Here is a 17,931-nt window from a genome sequence, read left to right as displayed (position 1 = left end):
TGCGAAGCACTCTGTATTTGTCTCAAAACCCATTTATTTGACAGCTTTGTTTAAGGCAAGCGGGACTTGCCTCTCAATCAGTCTCTGGGTTTTATACTGCTCTGGATTAGTGATTGCCATATCTTTTCTGATAACTTTGAGACGTTTGTGCTTCAGAAGGAGCTGGAACGATTGCACTGAGCAGTTATGGGATAACTTCCTTCCAGGGAAGTTTCTCTCTGAGCACTTGCCTGGGGGTTGTTTCCAGAATCCATACTGAGGTATTGCAGTAATCTTTCGTAGTTTATTAAAGAGTTCCTCTAACGTATTCTGTAGCAAGTCCTCAGATATGTGCTATCATATAAGTGGACTAATAAAGAATTGATTTCACTATTCAGGAAAAATGTTAGGCCCTTGCTAGATAAGTCAGAAGCACCAACAAGAGTGTAGGTCCAGTTGGAAATGATCTGACAGTCGGACATTTGGGAGTGCAGCTTCTCCAATGAACAGGGACTCTCTGCCTTTTCAAAATCCCACACTTGTTTCCCATATAGAAAGCATCCGTTTTTCTGTAGTTTTCTCATTGTATTGGGTCTGGCTGGGATGGAGTTAATTTTTTTTCATAGCAGCTGGGGTGCTGTGTTCTTTGTGACCAAAACAGTATTGATAACACACTAATGTTTCAGCTCTTGCTGAACAGTGTTTGCATAGTGTCAAGGCCACCTCTGTTTCTCACTCTGTCTCTCCTGCAGTGATTGGGGGTACACAAATGGTGGCGGGGAGCACACAAGCAGGCAGATGACTGAACTAACCAAAGAGATACTCTGTGCCATATAATGTCATGTGCAGCAATAAAATGGAGAGGAGCGGGGTTTGGAGAGGTTACCCTGCTTTTGCTTGGAAACAGGCTAAGCATTGGTCTAGCCGTGAGAGGTGGTGAGTGGTTGGTTTGGTTTGGTTCTCTCCTTCCACTTCTCCTTTGCTTGTTAAACAATTTTTATCTTGACCTACAGGTTTTCTTGCTTTGTACTCATGCTTTTCTCTTTACCCATCTGATGGCAGGTGTGATGGGGGCAGGGGTGAGTGGCTATGTGGTGTTTAGCTGCCTACCACACTTAGCCCTCAGCACCCATGATGATCTCTTCATGCTTGTGTAAAGTGGAAAGAAAATAGAGATATCAACACATAGATATCTGCTATAATATGTTTTTGGATTCTTCAGGGTAAGGCAAGTATTTTTGTTTCTATTTTCAATGTTGAAATTTTTAAGACACCGTGAAAACTTCTGTCACAAAAAAAAGTCAATAGAGAAAACAGTAAATGAGTGTATCTTTACTAGTCTTTCAGATTTAACTCCAGAATATATAATGTTTTGCATTGCTACAGGCTTTTCTGGTGCCTCATCTGCCGTAATGTTCTCAGGCCCATTCTTCTCACCTAGCAAGTCTTGGTTTGCCATTCATTTCTTCCTATTCTCAGTCTTCACTCTTCCTGCTATTCCCCCCATGTTGGCCTCTCCAACATGGTTGGTTTCAGCTCAGCTGTTATTTCTACTGTAGTCAAATTTGACAACTCCCTTCTGCTTTTGCCTCTCTGGAGAGCATTATTTACAGAAAGATCCACACTGCTCCTGCTAGATGCCAAAAATTGTATCAGTCTAATCCAAGTGAAGATAGAATTCTTAAAGCAAATTGCTAACGTTTGCCTCTATTTGAATGTTGTGGAAATACTCTTTTAAGGCTTCTGTGCTCGGCATATAAAGGTGAATGGACTTTCTCAGGGACTGTTAAAAGGATGTTCTTGGCTGAAGGCCAATACCGGAAAAATTTGAAGTTCATATTCCAGGCAGGAGGTTGCTAGAGAAGTTCAGTGACTACAGATTTTCAGTCAAAGTTGAGGATGGGACAGCATGTGATTTTTTTTTTTCATAATTTTGTTTTTGAAAATGACAAAACTGTCTTGATTAATTTTTTTCCTTCCAAAGTTGACTTGACATATAGAACCATTGAAATAAAAATTCAGCCAAAACAGTTAATTTTATCTCCAGAAAGTAAGACTGTATAACAAAAAGAAGTTTGATACTTCTAGTAGAGGCATATAACTGATAGATTTTTGTCTTTGTGCTACTTTGTTGATGCTGGGAATAGTGGAAATTCATATTCCTGCAGCCATCGAAAACTATAGTACAGTGCGTATTGTATCTGAGGTAGGAACTTCAGATGAGATTTGACATTATGCTCTTTTCTGAAAACATTTGAACCTTACCCTGTAAGTTCTGTTATGTTTTTACCTAACCTGAGAATATTAAAAGTTTGAGGAAAACTGGTTAGTGTACTTGTAAGATTAATACTGGTGCAATTATTCATTTCATTACTTGAGTTACTTGAGGGGCAGTAAAGAAGAGGTAAAAAGAAAAAGAGTAAGTTCACTTTGCATTCTGTGAATGGGGAGAAGCAGTCTGAATAGAAGTTTGAATGGCAAAGTGGGACTTGCTAAATGAAAAGGATGGTCTTGAAAAGAAGGAGGATTTGGGACATGATGTGGGAGAAGAGTTATTCCTACTGTGCAGTATGTGGAAGTGAAATTAATTTATGCAAAGCATCAGAATACAAATAAAATGCATACAAATACAAACTAGTGGTTGGAGAAGATACAGGACCAGGAAAAGAATTATTAGAACAAATGTCACTTGCTACAACAGCAAGTGATTATGGGTGACTAATGCTCACACTCATGATTGCAGTGCAGTGTGTTAGGGAAATACTAATAAAACAGAGTTTGCTCTGAATTAATTTTGTGAATTGAAATGGCAACTTGACTGTATATCCAGAATTCCAATACAGTACACTTGAAACAGCGCTTAGTCTTGGATAGTAAAATAACAAAAACAGGAAAGGAAAGGATCTTGGCGAGCATTCAGATACAATGATATAAAACTTATAATTAGGATTTCATATTATATATATTTACCTTGCTTAATAACCACTATAGGAATAGAACTACGATAGATTTTTAGTTTCCTCTCCTGTATATTTTTGTTATCCATCAATCTGCATATTTTCAAGACGTAAACAAAGAGGAGGAATAGAAATACTAAATATAAAAAGAACCTCCAGAACATTGAAATTCAGGGAAAACCTACACAAGAAAAATGTTGCAGCCCATCATCTCTGACAGGTAACCTTGAAATGTCTGAACTGGCTCATTTTTCATCATGCCAAATATGAAAGTTTGAAATAATAGCAATAATAGCTTATACAGTGTCTGTTACTTGGTACAAAGCCACAGATAATATTTCTTGCACTTTCAAATGGGCTGTCTTAAGATCAGAAAAATTAAAAAGCCTCAGTCTTCTACGTGGTAGTTACTGATAGTTTTTGTGCTTCAGGTTGCATTGTCAATACAGGTATCTACATCAAGTTGCAAGCATATGGAAAGAATAAAACAGATGAACCAATAAATGAAATGCATGTGATGTGCTTTTTTTTTTTATTTTCATGTCTTGTTTGTATATCTTGAGTATTGCAGTGTGACTGCAAATTGGGCATGCTGGATGCAGTTGCTGCTGTGGAACATACCAGCTTCATAGGAGTATACATACTGGACTGTCCCTGCTAGTCATGAGTGTCCATTTGACAAATGGCATGAAAATTTGACAGATCTACTAATCTAAGTGGTTTGTAGGTCAAGTCTTAAAGTTCGTAGTTCTGAAGAACATTTATGGAATCTTTGAAATTATTTTGAGGTGGTACAGGAATGTGCTGTTCATTGACACCAAGTCTAGGGTGCACAACCATCAGTCATCCGTCCAGGTGACATTATTGAGGGAAAAGTAGTTGAATTTAATTTAGACAGTAAAAAGATGACCCTAAAGAAAATACGAATATGTAATTTCTTCCTATTCTACCTCTCCCTATAATGTATTTTGAAAGAATAATAAAAGATCTACCAAATTTAGTTTGCATCATCTCTTTGGAAGTTTCATGTTGCTAAAGGTAGCATTTACAGGTGTTCACAAGTTGATTACAGTGACATCTTTAATTTCAGTTTGGTTGGAGGAGGCTGGGGAAATCTGGTATGTGATGTATAAAGGTACGGCACTGAGCATCACATGATCAGTTTACCCTGTGCATCTCCAGAATGACTCGGTGCTTTAGCTCTGCCACTGAAGAATGGGGATTTTAGTACTTTCTCCTGTGCTGTATATGCAGGATTTGACTAAAGAGAAATATGGGGTTTATTTCTTTAAGTAATTGCAACTGTTTTGTGTTAGATGCCTTGTTAATAAAGCTATTTTTAGGCAGCAATAAGCGTACGTGCAAGGGGAATGGAATGTATCTGGTGTACTCAAGAGTTGTGCATGGGTAGATGTTGCCTTAGGGGAGTGTAAGATCTTGTCTGGGACGTTTTTTGTGTAAACGCAATTTGTGATGTACTAGTGCCCTCATCTTGGATTGGATCTGTTGGCCACAGTACAAGCAAGCATATTGTGTGTAATGCCTCCTTTGCTCCAAAACAGGCATCTCTTAATTTTTTTTCCTGGTGAGTTAAAATGTGCAGAGGGATTGAAACAAAGACTGTAGTTCTACTCAAAATCAGGGAGCTGATCTATAGGGATGTTGTTTGTCTGTAGAGTATTACTTAAAAGTAATCTGTTGTCTAGTCAGTGAGTCACAGGTGAACCCTCTGCCAGATACAATGATCCTAAGTCTTATGGGGAGTACAGTAACTATGTAGATGGTATCGAGGGGTGGGATATGCACATCTGCGCACGCTGTTATCCAGGGAGAATCAGAGGTACAGGGTGTGCTCGGGAGATGAAGGTAGGCAGATCCTGAAAAAAAATACGTGGTAGAAGCAGAAAGGCTTTGGGAGGTAGCTTTCCTGCTGCCAAACTGCAAAGCTCTTCTAGTTACCTTTCTGCATTACAAATATGACACTGCAGTGATACATGCCACAAAGGAAAATATAAATTAAGTACATGTCCAATAGACTTCAAAAATAAGTCTTGCAGCAAGAATTCTACTTTCATTGTTTAATTTAAAATTAAAATAAAGCCAGACAAGTGAACTGTATACTAACAATAACAAAGTAAAACATGAAGGAACTTATGTCTGGTTGGGAAATAAATTTTAATTTCATTGTTTAAACTGAAAAAAATAACTTGGCTTCATCTTATTTATTCAATTCTAAGTAGAGTGGACTAACGGTACTTTAGAAGTCTACTTTCTTAAGTCTTGGAAAACAACTTCAAAATTTGCTGAATGTTCCTGTCACTGTCCTCTCAGGAGAGTGCTATTCTGTCCAACTCTAGAAATGGCAATAGCTATGTATTTTTACTTTGTACATTTCTAGAATGACTCAAATGAAATTGGAATGTATCAAAACATTCCACCACCAGTTGCCGTAGAGTTCAGGACAGAACCACTGCATGAACAGGAGATGTTCTTGTCCTAGGGAGCCTCCGACCCTGGTTGTAGGGCTATATTAGGGGAGAGTTTTTTTTCACTGTCCAGGATGCATTAAGGGAAAGATATGCATATTTACCAAAGAGATTGGTAAGTCGGAGATATTTATGAGCACTGGCAGCAGAAGCAGTCTCCTGCACCCAGTTTATTTTTAGATAGAAAGGTGTTAAGCTAAGCCTGCTTCGCCCCCTCCCTTTCCGTCTCTGTCCTCATTTTAGCTTGTGGTTATACTTCCTTACCAGGTAGAGCAGATGCACAGTGCTGGGCACGGCCTCCCTTATTTCAGATCTTTTACCTGACCATTTTGGTTTAATATGAGGATATTTTTGACAATGAAAATGTTTGTCCTGTGAGAATTCAGTTAAATTCAGTCAAAATCCATAAAGACTTTTATGGAAAGTCATAACCTGGTGTAGAGAGTGTACTTTCTCTCAAGAACAGTGTTAAAGCACTGAAAGAAATACAGCTGTCTCAAAATGCTTTATGGCTAGAAAACATTAAGTGTATAGCAGGGTATTTCTGGATCATGCTTGGCTACATTCCACGAGAAAAATTTTTCTTAATTCTGTACTGACATGTATGAAATTTTCCTTTTTGTAAGAAGTCATTAAGGAATTAAGGAAAATTACAGAAAATTTCTGATAAATTGTCTTGATGGGAGCATTCATTGTGATAAGTCAGATAATTGTTAATTTCTGTATGTTAATAACTGCTTTTTTGTTGCCATTTCATATCAATGCTGTGACGAAGATCTGGTTATTTACATACTTGTGGTATCTGAACTTTTGATTCAAAAGTGATTCCGGGAGAAAGTAAATGTGACTTTAGCAAAGTTATCTAGTGTTCCAAATAAAAAAAAGCTTCTGCTATGGTGGGAAAAGCTGTTGCAAGGAGGTGGTTGATATTCTAATAGTAATCTATCTAGGAGATTACAAAGAAAAGACACCAAATTCCAATACATTTTCAAAAACTGTAAAATTGGGATAGTATTTCACTGTAAAATTATGACTAAACACTTTTGTTTTAAATCAGCAACTTCTGTTTTTTCAGGAAATTTGGAGAGCGACCTCAACCGAAACGGCTCACTAGGTAAGCATTAAAGAAATTCTGTTTTTAACAATTTTCTGAAGCTATCCTTTTCAGTCTCAGAAGGATTTCAAAGTTAAAAAAATGTGGCTTGCTAATCCTAGCATTCTAAATATCAAAGCTTTTCAATTATTGTATGCAATCAGGAGCCAGAGTAAAATTTTGAACAGTGAGTGGCCTTCTTCTAATACGATAATCAAAATGCTTTTTTAGAAATGGTATTGACTTCACGTATCAGTTATCGATTATTCAGTAGGATGTGAATCTGCTTACTTTTAAATCACCAGGAGAGAGCTGGATTTCTTTCCTTGGGTAAAAATGTCTTGTGAGGTCATGTAAAGTAATACTTTTCACTGCCAAAATTCAGCTATTACATTACTGCTGTCTTGCAGTGGGTAAGAGCAAAATGAACGCTGCTGTCAAGGAATGATCTCAACCAACTTTTGGTGAAACCTAACAGTCAGAGGTAGCCTTAAATAGTAAAATCAAGTAAATTCATACTAAAAAGTGTTCAGAGTGACTGGACTACTGTGCCTGATTTGCTCCTGGTCTGCCTGGGAAATACTTATACTAGAAGCTGTTAAGTAGTCACCATTTTTTTCAAACTGTTGTAACACAGTCTATGCAAATATTTATTCTTCTGTGCCACAAACTGTGCTGACTGTAAGTAGCTACTGAGTTTAAAAACCACTGTTTGCTTGAAGTACAAAAGATGTGCAGTTTTTTAAAGTTTTGTGTGGTAATAGTGCCGTATAAAGACATGGAAACCCATTGTCACTCTGGCCTACTTCTGTTTTGAATGAAATTATGGTGCCTCATGTAAAGCACGGGGTAGGGGAGAGCATTTACATTTTGTGTTGGAGATACTGTCTCATTCCATTTCTGGATAAGCTTCAGGTTAGCTTGTGGTGTTGTTAGACTTCATTTCAATGCAAAATTGATTTATACAGACTTATAAGTAATTGAACAAACATTGCTGTTTCCTGTTGACCTACCAATTTTCAGGGATTTTAAGATACTGACTTAAGTAATGAGTTGTTGTCCACCTTGAGCAGTAACACCCGTTAGTGTCATGCTGAAGTTACAGATAGAATTTATCTTCTTGATTTAAAAAGAACAACAAAAATAATGGTTGTTCAGTGTAAGGTCTTTCAAATAAGTTATCTATTAACTGTAGTGACTCTAAATGTCACGTGCAGAGTTTTAGCTACTAGATGCACCAGGTACTCTTTCCTGTGAGTACAGGGTGGACATCTGGGAACTGCCATCTTTCAAATCAGTAGCTTGTAAACCTTTTTGATACTGATAGAGGCTGGAAACAAGCAACCTAACTTTTTTCCTCTGAAGAGAAGAATACTGAAACGGAAAAACCATAACACAAATTTTCAAGAGTGTAGTTTGTTTATGTAATGCTAAAAAATGTATCTGTAAACACTTAAAGGCATTTAGTTCAATTGCTGGAAAATTATTCTGCTTTTTTGTGTAAAGGCAGTCCTGTTTGTCTAATAATCTATCCATCATCATGCAAGCTCCAGCAGAACAACAGTACTTTGTTCATACTGTGCTAGTTGTTTTTAGATATAATAGCACTACCTTCGTGGAGAGTTTTAAGAATAATGAAAAATGTCCTGTAAGAATTGCAATCGTTACGTGTTTATCAGTGGGAGGGGTTGGAGGGGAACATTCCTAGGTCTCCTAGGAGCTTGGATTGTGCAAATCAGTGTAGCAACAGACCAGTAGAGAAGACAGAATTTCTTCCTCTTACAATGCTAAATAAACATGAGACAGCACCTAGCGTTTTTGTGTGTGGGTTGCTGGTTTTGAGTGGTTTTTTTAATGGTAGTAAAGTCAACTTTTTAGTATGACAGATGTTCTTAATTTAGTATGATAGTACTCTTAATAGAGTATTTCAATGTCAGATAAAAAGGTTTTAAACCACTTAAATGCAGCTGATATATATCATATTGAAATGTATAATGATTTCACAATGAATTATGTTTCGTGGTTTAAAATATATTCTTAAACAGTGGTTGTAAGTAAAGTAACTCTGTGCTTTGAGACAGTTCTTCCATCTGTGCTTTCATGGATAAACATCAGTTTTACCAATGTCAAATGCAAATCAATCAAGTCAGTCCAAATTTAAAACAGTAATTCAAGTCTCTGCTCTTATATCCTGCTATTTACACAGAAAATCTAGCACACTAATCATTGTCTTACACAGGCATGGCAAATGCAAGAATTTACATGTCATTAACAAAGTGATCTTCCAGCTTTTTTCACTGGAAATGTTTGGTTTTCAGGTGTGTCAAAAGGGGATTCAACAGTCAGGTGCAGTTCACCAAAAACCCAAACAAAGCCAACAAACTCCACCCGAACTAAACAAAAAAATCCTTCTGTAGGGTTTCATCTCTTCATATAACTTCCTGTTAAATTCATAATTTATTTCTCTGGTTGATGACTTTGAAGATGAGTGCATTGGTGGACATTCAACCTGGAAAAGCTCCTCCAGGGACTTAAAAGTGCTCCTGTCAGCGCTCCAGTGCAGCTAAACCCAAGGGTGTTGAATTTGGCATGCTGCTTAATGAACAGTTAGATTATTATACAGAAGAATGATAGGGTGTATTGTTCTCTTACTTCTATCAGGGAATGCTGTTGGTGCTTTTATATGGCGTCTGTCATTACAGTGATGAACGATAGAAAATCTAATTTTCTTTAAACCTGATTGAAAGCAGGAAGTAGAGGCTTTCTCTAGAAAATGATGAAACAATACGCTGAAGAATTTAACTTTTTCTTAGTATCTTCACAACCAAAAGAAAGCTTTTATATAAACATTCCATTGATTTTTAGTTCATAGCTGAAACAAAATTTCAGAACAATTTGACATTATCATGAGAGACTAAATTGGTTAAGGAGACAATATTAAATTAATAGTATGTTCTATGCCACAAATATTTGATTAGTAGTTTTTATAATAGGGCATTGAATGTGGTGTAGTGATTGGCACTGGTACATTTTTACATCACAAGCATCATCTTTTCTGGCAAATGTAGTGATTGTAAATGACTGCTAGCCTCCTGCAAGGTAGTTGCTTCTTTTTGCTGTGCAATTGTCTTAAAAAAAACCAAAACAAACTCATCTTGACCCTATTAATGGTTGCCTCTTGAATTTCAGGTGTTTGGGGTTTGAGGGTTCGTTTTTGTTGGTTGGGGTGCATGGGGTTTTTGTGTTTGGTTCCCCCCCCCCCCCCCCCCCCCCAAAAAAAAAAAAGCTATCTTTGGATTATTATAGTTATAAACAAAACCAAAAGAACTTTCACAGCTTATTGTGTCTTTTAATTTTTAGGGAAGCAATGCGAAATTACCTGAAGGAGCGAGGTGATCAAACAGTGCTAATACTCCACGCAAAAGTTGCGCAGAAATCGTATGGAAACGAAAAAAGGTAAGTGTCTGTTCTTTCCTGGCTTCCCCTACAGCTCCCAGCTAGCACTGTGGTGTGCAGTCTGGTGTGTAGTACATTGCAGAATTCCTGAGGTTGTACTATAGTCTGAAGAAATATAAAATAAAATGTGTTCTCGTAGTTCACTTATGTAACAAATGCTGCAAGTCTGTGGCATTCAGTGTAGGGGTGCCTGTCTCTACCAGCAGGTTCTTGATCTGTGGGTGAACTTTTTCTTCCATTGAACTAAACTGGCTCTAATTTTAAACATACCATTTTAAGTCTGGAGCAAACAAGGTGATTAATAGTGACTATTGTAGATGAGTTTTTTCTTGAGTGATTTCAAATTAATGTGAAAGGGAAATTGCTAGCCTCAGAAAGTTACTTTTCTGAATCAGATATGTGATAGCTTCAAAAAGAATGACAGGCCAATCCTAACCATATTTATGATAAACATTCTCTCAACAATACAGTGCAAGTAACAATAATGGGCAATTTCCTAAGGGACAGAATCAGCAGGAAGACATGAGGATGAATGCTTTTTAGGCAAAGGTTGAATTTTCTGCAGTCTTCTCTGTGATGTTTTTATTGCATGACTAGCAGAAGCAAATAGGATGGTCCTTCATATGCAGATTTCTAGTCCTCTCATGATGAAATAGAATTTTCTTTAAGTATGAATACTTCCCTACCTTAAATTTCACTGAAATAAATAGCATGGTATTTGATTAGTTTTCAGATACTTTGCATTATTAATATTTGTTCACCACAAAAGACCACATATTCAGCACATTAATGGTTTTGAACTTTTAACCTTTCGCCACTGTTGTGTAAGTCCTGTTACATCATTGTTTTTTACAGTTTTCTGAGGTTTGAGATTTTAATATATTTATGTATGAAAGTGTTAGAAAACATGAATGTTAGAATTAAGCCCACGAAGTTCTCGGTTCATTGCTACCCATCTAAATCACACTTCCTGTGTCTGTGAATCACAGATAACAGACTAAATTTTCAACTGTTCTTCAGTATTCTGTGCCTGAGTACTTGCCTTTCAATGTGTGTTATCTTTTCTGTTAGCCAGTGTCTCAAGTCCTTTCTTTTGGGCAGTGTCCAGGTTCTGCAGCTCCGTGGAACTGTTTACCCGAAGTGTTCTTTAGATCTTTCTGAAATTGTTGATGAGAATCAAATGGGAAGTCAGTGAAAGAGGAAGGAGGAAGGGCATGGAAGCATACGGGCATGCTCTGTCTCTCCTATATAACTATACAGCCCTCTTGCTTGATGCCATGCTGAAATGCAAAAGCATTTCAATGCAAGGCCTTACTAGCAGCAAATGATAACTTTAATCCTTCACAGCAAATTCAACAGCCAATAGAATCTATCATGACAATATAGGGACCTCTGATTGTTATCTTCTCAGATTGTATTGTCATGCAAGACTTGCATAGTTAACTCATCACTGCAGATGAGTTAAGCATATTACTCCCAATAAATGAGGGGTGTGCCTGCAGATAAGAAAGTGACTTCCTAAACAGTGTGTCTGTAACTTCAGTCAGTTTGTTCTCCTGGGGCCAGAGCAGTTTGTGAGGGCAGGAACATTTTACAAAGCTGTCCTGTGTATCATTATTTTGGAGAACAAATTGAAAATTAAAAGAAAGTATATAATTTATATTAGTAAAAGTTTCCTTACTGGTTGAAAACTTAGTGTTCTGAAGCATACAAGGAGAAGCTTCAAATTTTGATTTGCTAAGTTTCTGAAAGCTCCTATGTGCATTTCATAGCATTGCCATAAATTCCTGTTGCCTTGAATATACATGTATGATTCACTTAATGTTGTTGAAGTCACTGTGACAAATGCAGTACTAAAGTAATGTTTATGTTCGGTAAACTAGTCATTGGTTTCTCACTGCTTGAAAAAATTGCTATATAGAATTAAGCATTCTTTTACCACTTTAGATTTTGTCAGGTGCAGTTCAGTTGCCTGCCTCAGCACAACTGCATTTGTTAATGAAAGATATCTCAGACTCACCTCTTCAAAAATGGAAGCATGTCAGATACGTGTAGAAAATTGCAGAGCTTTTCAAAAGATGGCTAGGAATGAAAATGGTTGGATGTTTGTTTTAATGTGTTGGTGAAATGATTGCCATTCTGGTATGGGTGTGAAGTGAAAGCTGGGAATACATACTAAGATTTCACTTTTCAGTTTAAATATTTTAGTTTTTCTTATGGTGTAACATACCATTTAAACTGTCTCTGGTACTGTTCTGCTGTTTCCCAGGCTGTTAGCATCAGTAATGATGTCCTGTTGTTATCAGGGTACAGAAAAATGCCAGTTATTAGATCCTTGGATCCATGTGTGCCCTAAGGTACTTAGTCAAGTGAAACTGAGTGATGAATTAGCTGCCTTTTTTTTGAGTTTTTTTAATTGCTTCTATTTTATTCATAGCAGAACATGCCCCTTGGTTCTTCATGTTGCTGGACTGAGCAAAATTTGTAAAGGTTTAAGACTGCTTTATATAACTGGTCAATCAAGTTCTCATCATTTTTACATTAAATACCATTTCTGAAGTGAGTTGTTTTGCAAACATCTGCTTTATAGGCAAAAACCTATTTCATACCTGTTTTTATGGAAAAATTTCATGTTTTCCACAAGACTACATTATGACATGGATATAATCTGGTTAATTTTTGATCCATAAAAAATAAGTTAAATTGCACTATCTTTGTAACTAAAAAGTCAAGTTACAGAAGGAATTACTTCTTAAACTTGACATGTCTTCCAAGTAAATGTAGAACCTAAACAAACCCCAAACAGAATTCCACCTTTTGTTCCAGTCTTCAAACCTTGTTTGCTTTGATGTCATGGAGAATATTTATCATAAATAAACTGCATGGCATAATTAAAAGGTTAACACAATAACTACCTTTCAGTGTTTTGATGAGGCTTAGTAGATGGTGAAATACTGTGTTGAAAACTCACTGTAGACGGTGCAGACCTCACGTAGTGTGTTCTGGTTTAACTGGGCCTCATGGAAACAATTCCAGGTGTTGCCACGTGGATGCAGACTTTCAGGGTTAATTTGAGAGTGTTCTAGGTACCTGAACCTAAATAACAGCAGTGAAAGGAGGCTTCTTTCTTTTTTGAGTGGACTCCTCTTATTGGCCTTGCTCTTCCCAAAGTTAATGTTTAGTTTGACAAAGAAGCCAGGAGGTAAGAAGCTCAGAGATGGACTTGAGTTTAATTTAAGACTTTTTGCCTTATGTTTCCTGTTGGATGGCTGTCATCTCTCAAAGGCATTCGGTTGAGGTGGTGTTTGGTCCTGACGGGTATGGGTGTTTGGCTTATGCTTCTTGTATGTTTTTCTATATTTACCACTCACTGAGACTGCTCTCTTCAGAGTCCGAACAGTGTGAACATTCAACAGTTTACAGGACTGGAGCGTTTTGGATTCTGAGAGACAGTTCATCAAAGACTCTGAGCCAGATTGGTGTTTGTGGATTACATGCTGTTCTGAGTTTAAACGTTATCACTACTGATTAGCCTGAGAACGGTCTAGCTGTTTCTTGTTTTACGGCTGTTAGTGAAGGAGCTCCTGTAATTTCTGCTCAAATACTTCGCTTCATGGAGCTTAGTGTGCCTGCCCCCTGGTTAATACTTTTGTTATTGAGAGCATAGCCTTTTCCAGGGCTTACTCCATAGCTCCACTACTTCATCCTTAGCACTCTAGCACCTAACGATTTTTCACTTGTTTGTTGTATTGAATTCTTTAGTGGATGTTGTTAGCTCTTTCAGCTCCTAAGACAGAAAGAAAGACTGCTGAATAGTTTCATGCTCAGAACAACGTGGGTAATTGACAAATAGACCTCCTGCCTTGACTGATGGGGAACTGGCCAACAGGTACAAAGGAAAAACTTCCCTGCTAATGTTGCCCAAACATAAAGAAAAACAGCTGGTAGAGACCTCTAAATCCTCCTGAAGGCAAAGAATTCTGTAAGATGAATATAGGGATGACTTGGATGATTTGAAAAAGCAAACCTTTGTGGACAGAAGCCTGGGATGTGAAAAGAGCCTTGAGTGCATCAGAACTAGGTAACAATGACATGAGATCACTTAATTTTACTTTCTACCCCTTGCTTCCTGGCAAGTTCAGTTAGGGTAGCTTCTCTACTTGAAGTACTATATTTTTTCTGTATTTATTGGCCTGACTTGACTGAATGAATATTGTTCTCTCCTTCAGTGATTGTCTGATTTGAAACAATATTCCAAGTGGTGCCAAAAACTCAACCTATTCCATTTTCTGTTGTTGCTGTCAACTCAAAAACCACTAGAAATTATCTTGTTCTTCCCTTCAAGTCATTTGAATAAAGGGGAGCATCCTTAGACAAATCTCAGCTTGATTTTCTTGCTATGGTAAAAGGTTTGCTTTCCAGTTGGTCTGCTGGAACAGATCTGTCAGAACAGATGCGTAACAGCTTGCTTCTGTTTGCTGTACTGAGTTACTGAGCCTGGAGTCTAAGTGACGTTGGTAATACTATGGTCTTGCCTCACTTGAGCGGCCCATGAAATTATAGTGTAAGAAGGCACTATGAGGATGCCGTTTACTTTTCAGAGATCGATCCTCTGACCTTTCCTGGCTAATATCAGTCCCACTGTTTGCTGCCATTTAAAACTGCCCATCGTTTTAATTACACAGATTACCAGCTCTTGGAAGATTTATAGGAAGAGCACCACGTCATCTGAGATACTAGAAGACTGCAACAAAATGTTTGAGAGATATGTTAAATACATGAAGGATTTGCAGAGACCTGGCATAACAAAATGTTGCGCTGGTTCAGGCACTGTGCTTTATATCGGCAACTAGGAAGCACTGAATCTGCATCTTGTCATGCCGCTCTAAGAAGAGTGGAATAGGTTTTGTCCAGGAAGGCTGTTCCTGGTTGTTATACTTTCAGTAATGAAAGAGCTCACAGAGTTGATCCCTACCAGATCTCATGTGTTTTTCAGATTAAGTTGCTAGGTGTTTACCTCACGGAAGAGTGTCCTGTGTTGTTTTACTTCTCATTCAGCAAGGAATTGCCAGCCTGCTCATGACATAGAGAAGAGGTATTAAGAGAATATGCTTTAATTCCAGTGAGGAAATTATATCCTACGTGATTTTCCACCATTGTTTCTTGTACTGAATATTCTGAACAAGCTCAGAAGAACCAGACACAGCTGCCTTTCCTTCCAACATAATTTTTTTTTCTTTCTAGGTCAGATTAATAACTCAGAAGAATTTTTACCTCCTACTCAGCCTTACTTTAGTTTTGTGGTTAGAGAGAGAAGGGAGGTAGGCCCTGTAAATCAAAGGTTGAAGGAAGAGTATTTTCATTTGTTCCACCAAATATTGTCCTACCTTATTTCCCAACAGTAATACTGGAACTACTTTACCTAAAGTACTTATTTTGGGGAGGTGATTTTCTTTCTCTCTTTTTTTTTATACTTATCTGAAAGCCAGCTTCTCACATAACCATTTACATTTCTATTTACACTGGAAATGTTTTATTGATGAGAGAACCTGTTTCCAGCAGTTATTTTATACATATCAAAGACACTTTCTTTAATCCTCTGTGAAAATTAGAAATATGAGGATACTCATGGTTTACTCACACTATATTGGATAGAAAATTTGTAATCTCTTCTATACATGGGTTCCTGGGATTGTAAATATGAAGTAAAAAGCCCCCAGACTGTATCTGAAGGGTGAGTCTATATCTGAGGCTGACACAGAAGAAAACCCATTCAAATTGAGAATGACCAGACTCTTTCTTCTTGTTTGGTGGTTTTAACCAAACATAAAATTGTTTCAGCTTCAAAAGTTTTGTTCTTTGTTCAGTAAGTCAGTGTCTTCCAAATTTTTTCTGATATAAAAAGTGTGATTTAATTGTGCCTTCTTTTCTCTTTATCAATGGGTTAAAACTTGTTTCTTGTAGATCTTCATTGCCATCTAGTGGCCATAGCTATTCAAAGGACTTGGTTTAGAATAAAGCTGCAATGAAAAAGGATACGAAAAAAATTTGGGATTTTTTTTCTTTAGTTCTAACCAGCAAGATAAATGCAAAAGAGTACACGAGGAAGAAAGGTAAATGTGTGGTGTGTGCTTTATGGTGTTATACATTCTTGGAATACAAGGGGTTTGGTGTCGTCTTTGCAAAGCATTGCTTCCTTAATAAAGATTGATAGTAATTTTTAGTCTGTGTATAATTTCTTTATTGAAAATAGCCTATAATTGTTGCCAAGATAATTAGTGGGATACATCCCTTAACACTGAAAGGGTCTTGTATTGTCATTTGAGTTATATAGTCAGCTTCTGAACTCTCAATGTGATGTGCTTTTTCTGGCAATCTGAGTTTGTTTCCAAAAGATCAATTCTTCAATAAATGCATCGGTTACTTGAGGTTTCTTCCCCCCAAAATTGCATTTCCTAACCCTGGAAGTTAGTTCATAACCTGTATTTAAAAAGTATTGTTCATAGGGGAAACATAACGTGGTCCTCTATCTTGGATGGCAAAGTAGTCAAGGCCTCCTAAACAGTAGTGGGGCATGATCATTGCCCCTGCTTGCCCCCCATGCCAGTCTAATAAAAATGTGACTCTTTCTTATTCTCTTACTTCCTTCTCACCCACACAGATATATATATGTGTGTGTATCTGTATATTTTTTCAAAATGTGACCACAATTGTCCACAGTAGAAATTGCCTCACTGTAATGCTGAAGCTGTTATTTCTTGCTTTGTTTTGGTTTTCTGTTTTCCTAAACAATGCCAAAAGTTGCCGCAATGAGTAGATGAACCTCAGAATAGATTTTTAACAGCAGTTATGGTATTTACACCTAGATGTAGGGTGATATAGGACATACACATGAGATTGGTCATGTAGAAAGTAAATATACACCTTGTACTTCAATATTAATTTTATGATTTTGACTGTTGTCATTGCACTGTCTTCCTCACAAACATAAGTCCCCTTAAGATCATTTTTTCCTTTAGGGTAGAGAAGCGTTTGAAGGAAATTGGGTTATGTCATCTGTGCTGATCTAATGTTTGAAATAAGCACTATTGAAAAGTAGGAAGTGCGTTCCTGGTTTTGAGATGAAAATTTTATAGTAGGAGGGGGAAGACTTAACTGGCGTGCAACAGAAACTCATGGTGTTCTTAAATATACCCCTACTGCATCATTCAGCATCTTCATGAAGGGAGCTGGAACAGAGGTCAGGTAGCAGAAGGTAAGAAGCAAAAGGCATAATAGCAAGCAAAAAGGGGGTGCACAGTGTGTAGTGTTTGATAACATTTATTACTGCTTACTCTTCCTATTCCTGGTGACTTTCAAATTTCGTAACTTCTATTCTTACAACAAAGTTACATTAACCCGTTCAAATGTAAGATAACTATAAATTTCAGCTTTGAGTCATGGCTGGGCTAGTGGAAAAAGTGTCTTGTGCTGCTACTATGAAAGTGTTAAATTTTATTTTTGAGGTAGTTTATTGTGCAGTTTCTAAAGTTGACAGTTCCATCAGGAAACATCTGCTTTGCAAACTGGCAAGTTTCTACCTTGGTTCTCTGTGTTCTGCATTTTCAGTTGGAAGGAGAAAATTCCAGAGACTTCATATGACCCATAATTACCCCAAAGAATAAAATACAAATAGTTAAAACTGATGCAATAAGCACATGCAAAAATGTTAGTTGTTAAACTTTGAATAGTTTGCTTTTACAAGTGGCTTTCTGTTAATTCATAATTCTATATCAAAATTTCTATGCCTCACAATAGTGTTATTGTTATGATAAGCCTTTGCTGAAATGGGTTATCATAATGAACTATAGCATTTGTTTCTATTTGTTTAGAATTACTACATTTAAAAAGCAATTTGTAGGAGCAGTTTCACAAATTAATGGGCTTCTCAAACATGAAAATCTTTTGATGCCACGTAGTG

General features: G+C 37.1%; 1 protein-coding gene across 2 annotated transcripts in view; it reads left to right on the top strand.

Annotated features, from left to right (window-relative positions):
• RBPJ (recombination signal binding protein for immunoglobulin kappa J region) overlaps positions 1–17,931 on the top strand; it is a 56,342-nt gene that overhangs the window by 24,682 nt on the left and 13,729 nt on the right. For both annotated transcript variants that reach the window (XM_075091725.1, XM_075091724.1), the window contains exons 2-3: positions 6,498–6,536; positions 9,876–9,971. In XM_075091725.1, the coding sequence (XP_074947826.1) occupies positions 6,498–6,536; positions 9,876–9,971 (135 nt within the window). The remainder of the gene's footprint in view (positions 1–6,497; positions 6,537–9,875; positions 9,972–17,931) is intronic.

This window comes from Phalacrocorax aristotelis, chromosome 4, assembly GCF_949628215.1.
Source record: "Phalacrocorax aristotelis chromosome 4, bGulAri2.1, whole genome shotgun sequence".
NCBI classification, from domain to species: domain Eukaryota; kingdom Metazoa; phylum Chordata; class Aves; order Suliformes; family Phalacrocoracidae; genus Phalacrocorax; species Phalacrocorax aristotelis.
The sequence above is the reverse complement of the archived record's forward strand: the minus strand, read 5'-3'. Positions and strand labels throughout refer to the sequence as shown.